Genomic DNA, 4191 nt, shown 5'->3' with positions numbered 1-4191 from the left:
GGGGGGGGGGGGGGGGGGGGTTAAGCTCCAAATCACTAGAAAAAGCTCTGAAGAGAGAAGGATGGGGGGGTTTACATCCAAGAATTTAAAATTCCCCCTTTGTGTGTGAGATGAGGCAGCAGAGTGGACTCTGCTTCTCATTGGGGGGGGGGGGGGGGGTGTAATGGCGTGATGTTGGAGCGCGCTGTTTTTCTCCATGAGTTGGCAGTGTCCTGCGCTGGCTGGCGTGCAGCGCGCACTCCCTCTGCCTGACAAAACACACACAAACACACACTCACGCGGCGGGGGGACGCACGCACGCACACACAGACCGACGCGCACGGTCCCTCTGCGATCCCCTGACTGAAGGCTCACAGGAAGTGCAGCCGTGGCCCAATTATAGCGTGACACCTCGGGCCGGCCGTTGCCATGGCGACGTCTTCCCTGCGGTCCCCTGGAGTGTGGCGCCGAGGAAGAAGGTCTTATCACATCAGCCATCGTTACGGCAACAAGCACCCCCCCAGCCCCGTCCAGCTGGCTGCGTGTTTGGTTTGAAATCTGTGCGTCTGGATGTGATATATATACTCGTGGAGAAAAGCACGCGCGTGTGTGCAGTATTGGTGATTGTGCGTGCACGTGAGGTTTAGGTGGCTCGCCAAGGCAGCGTGTAGGTGTTTGTGTGTCTGTGGGGTTGCGATAAGGCTCTCAGCCACACCATTAGGTGACTCATAATCCACACGCACGTGCGAGTGCAAGCACCGAAAACATGGCTGCAAACGGACACACACCCCATGAAAGCTGAAGCAGGTAAAGAGGCGCAGCACAAAGCTGGTGCACGAGGCAAACTTCTTTTATTTGAAAAGGCAAACAGAGCTATACAGAACAAGTTGCACATGAAATAATTTAGCCGAGGCCGAACTCGCTCGTTTCTTACTGAAGCAGCGACGCCAGAACAACAAGCAGAACTGTCAGAAACACGTCCTTCGAGCACGATACATCCAAACTGGAAAACAATGTAGAAAAGACGTATGCCTTCCAGGTATTTACAGTTATTTACAGCACGTTGTTGTCGTCGTAACATTGACACACGCTGGTATCCTTCTTCTTCTCCTCTCACAATTCTCTGATTGTCAAAAGAAAGGATGGAAACGAGTGTGGACATTCTGGAGCGGAGCTGCGGCTCCGGGTCTGGAGGTGCTGGTTCCCAGTCTGAGCGTGTTGACTGGTGTCCTGTGTGTGCTGCTCCGACCTCCAGCTCCCAAACAATCGCCCACCTGCTGCCAACGTGCACGTCACTATCCATCCAAGGCCCCGCTGCTCCTCTCCTGTGCCAGACCCAAAGTAAAGTCGGACCCCCTCAGGTCAAACCCGGACACTCTGCTCTCAAACCCGGGGCCCCCAGGCTTCCTCTTCAGCTCCTCGCACTTCCTGTATTTACAGATCTGGTGTCCTCTCTTGCGGTTGCGGCAGCTGCTGCACTGTTCGCAGTTCGTCTGACGTCGGCAAGGTACGCACTCCCCGCACCTCTTCCTCTTCCTTCTCCCTCCGCTGCCCCCACCCAGAGAACTGGGGGAGTAACCTTCGGCCACCAGCCCTTCCATACCTTCGGCTCCCATGGCTGCACTCCTCCAGTGACCTCCCCCCATCTGAAAGCCCGCCAGGGGGAAGAGAGCGGGGCTAAAGGGAAACCAAGCGCCGAGGAAGGGTTGGAAGTCAGTGCTACAACCAGTGGAGTCCTCTTCCTCCTCCTCAGGCCCAGATCCACCTCCCTCTCCGTCCCCCTTTCCCCCCTTGGCCTCTGCAGCCTCCCTCTGAGCTGGCTGGCTGCTCTGGGTGCCCAGGCTGGCCTGCTCCGTGGTGGTGGGGGTGAGAGCCAGCAGCCCGGCACGCATCAGCAGCTCTGCAGCATGGGCCAGGTGGAGCCCGCTGGGCGACTCCCACATGTCGGGCCAGGAGGGGGCCCGGCGAGGCTTAGTGTGACCGGGCTGGGCGGCGCGCTGCTGAGCTGGAGACGGCTGGATCAGGCCTTTGACATCGACAGCAGGGGAAGGGGTGGAGATGTAATGGGAGAGGCTGTAGGGGTGGTTGGACCGCTTCAGGCTCGGTCTCAGAGGCTCGTTGGGGATTTTAGCACTGCTGTGGGCCTGGTCTGGGGAAGAAGGGCCGGCGATGTCTACCGCGGTGGACATAGCAGTGGCTGGGGGCTGTTTGTCCTTGTGTGCTCGAGTGAGGAGGGGACTGGAGCTGATGGGCTGACAACTGTCCTGCTGATACTTCAGCCAAAACGGCAAGCCTTGGCCTGTGTCCCTATTCCCATTCTCTGCAGCAGCTTCAGAGTCCTGGAGAGCTGGAAATGAAGAGGGGATGAAGACAGGAAGGTTAAGAATGGAAGTGTTGGAGGGACGACACAGAAAGACAGAGAACAGGGAGCAGGGGGTTGTGTGTTTACCAGCAGGCTGCAAACCAGCGAGGGGAATAAAGCTGGAAACCTGCATTTAATAAACAACACGCCAGTCAGGGTCTGGGAGAAACCAGCAGATCGAGGTGAACACGACCGTGTGCGCGACCGCGCATGCCTTGCCAAGGATTTCCGCATACAAGAGGCAGTATCCCTTTAAGAATTTCACGGTATATCAATGCAATCAATAACAGAGCGACAACAATATGCAAAGATATGCGCATATGCGCAGGTCAAATGTGGAGCGCGCTTTTCAAATACATTTTGACGACTGCAGTTATGTGTGCCAGCCGAGGCGGAATAAAGACGGCAGCGTCCGGAACGCACGCACAGGCTGCCTTTTGTCTGTCGACGACGAGGAGCGAGGTGCGCAACGATGCGGTCGCTGAGGATAAAAACGGACCGGGCTGTGCTCCGTGGCCACATTTATGGAAACGCTAGCCCCGGGATTCGTGTCGGAACACTTGCGTGTTCACGGCGGAAGAGTTCGAGGCGGGTGGAGGGTCGGTCGGGAGGCCACGCTGATCGTCGGAGCCTGGTTCGGGTTACCTCAGAGGACGGCTCGGCCGACGCCACGGCGAGCTGACCAGTCCGAGCGGCCGCTGCGACACGGAGCCGCGCGCAGGAAAAGGGCGACGAAAACAGCCCCCCGGAACCGACAGGAAGTGTGGAGGAAAAACAGCCAGCTCACCTTTCCCGACGCGACCCGGCCTCTCCTGTCAAATACTCGATGAAGTCATGGACCGAAAGCCGATCGTGAGCGTATATGGACGGCGGAGCTGCCGAGTCCTCCTCCACCTCTCCGTCCCGGAGGGTCTGCAAACACTCGGCACGGAATTTGGGGGCGTCGCTCAAAATGCGAAGTGGACTCGACAGACGGGCGAAGGCTGCTGTGTGTGGCCAGAGCCCCGGGAGGGTCCAGCAGCTGCCCGCGCACTGGGAGACCAGCACAGGTCCACGGAGACCAGCACAGGTCCACGGAGACCAGGACGGGTCCACGGAGACCAGGACCGCCAGGACAGGTCCACGGAGACCAGGACCTTAGACCAACATTTCACTGCGTCGTTCACGATCACAAGTGCAGCGAGCGACAATAAATGTTTATTGCTCCTTCACCACAAAAATAAAGATGTGCGTGTTTTTCAGCTCACACCAGCTTTATGTTACACACGTTTGTTGTTGTTTTAGTGTTTCACAACTTTCTCACAACTTTGTGTTTTTAATGAATAAAAGGCCACAACCAAAAATAACCAGACCGGAAGTTGATGCTTTTTTAAAACTTAGACTTGTTGACAGAATGCGCTAAAATATTTTATTTACATTTTTAATTTGTTATTTAGAAATTTGCTAAAAAAGCTAGCATCCTACTGTTTCAGCAAATATTTGTCCATTCATGTCTGTTAGCAAAATTAGCATGCTAAATGTTGCCAACTAATAGAGCTAAGATAAAAGGAATCCGTTTTTCAGCTCTTAAGCAAAACTAAAGTCAATAAGAAAAAATATACATTTTTTTCCTAGCAAATATTATCAATATGTTCTAAGATGTTATATATAATGTGTTATTTGGAGATTTGCTAAATAGCAGCGTGCTAACAATGTTATGCTGTAGTTTCTGTTCTAGTTAGCATGCTAAATGTTAGCTAGTTCTAGTTAGCATGCTAAATATTAGCTAGTTCTACTTAGCATGCTAAATGTTAGGTAGTTCTAGTTAGCATATTAAATGTTAGCTAGTTCTAGTTAGCATATTAAATGTT

General features: G+C 53.9%; 1 protein-coding gene across 2 annotated transcripts; it reads right to left on the bottom strand.

Annotated features, from left to right (window-relative positions):
- Positions 1–832: 832 nt before the first annotated feature.
- Positions 833–3280, bottom strand: cxxc5b (CXXC finger protein 5b). Of its 2 annotated transcripts, none has more exons than XM_037675431.1 (2): positions 3129–3280; positions 833–2326 (listed from the first exon to the last, which is right to left on the bottom strand). In XM_037675431.1, exon 2 carries the CDS (start codon positions 2166–2168, stop codon positions 1275–1277), a length of 894 nt encoding a protein of 297 aa, XP_037531359.1. In that variant the 5' UTR covers positions 2169–2326; positions 3129–3280; the 3' UTR covers positions 833–1274. The 2 variants fall into 2 exon arrangements, with proteins under 2 accessions (XP_037531359.1, XP_037531360.1); XM_037675432.1 differs by lacking the exon at positions 3129–3280 and adding an exon at positions 2987–3065.
- Positions 3281–4191: the final 911 nt, after the last annotated feature.

Source organism: Nematolebias whitei, chromosome 4 (genome assembly GCF_014905685.2).
Source record: "Nematolebias whitei isolate Nwh7 chromosome 4, NemWhi1, whole genome shotgun sequence".
Taxonomy (NCBI): domain Eukaryota; kingdom Metazoa; phylum Chordata; class Actinopteri; order Cyprinodontiformes; family Rivulidae; genus Nematolebias; species Nematolebias whitei.
The sequence above is the reverse complement of the archived record's forward strand: the minus strand, read 5'-3'. Positions and strand labels throughout refer to the sequence as shown.

Coding starts and splice junctions, on each gene's coding strand:
- cxxc5b (XM_037675431.1), bottom strand. CDS start 2,168: ATGTCCACCGCGGTAGACATCGCCGGCCCTTCTTCCCCAGACCAGGCC.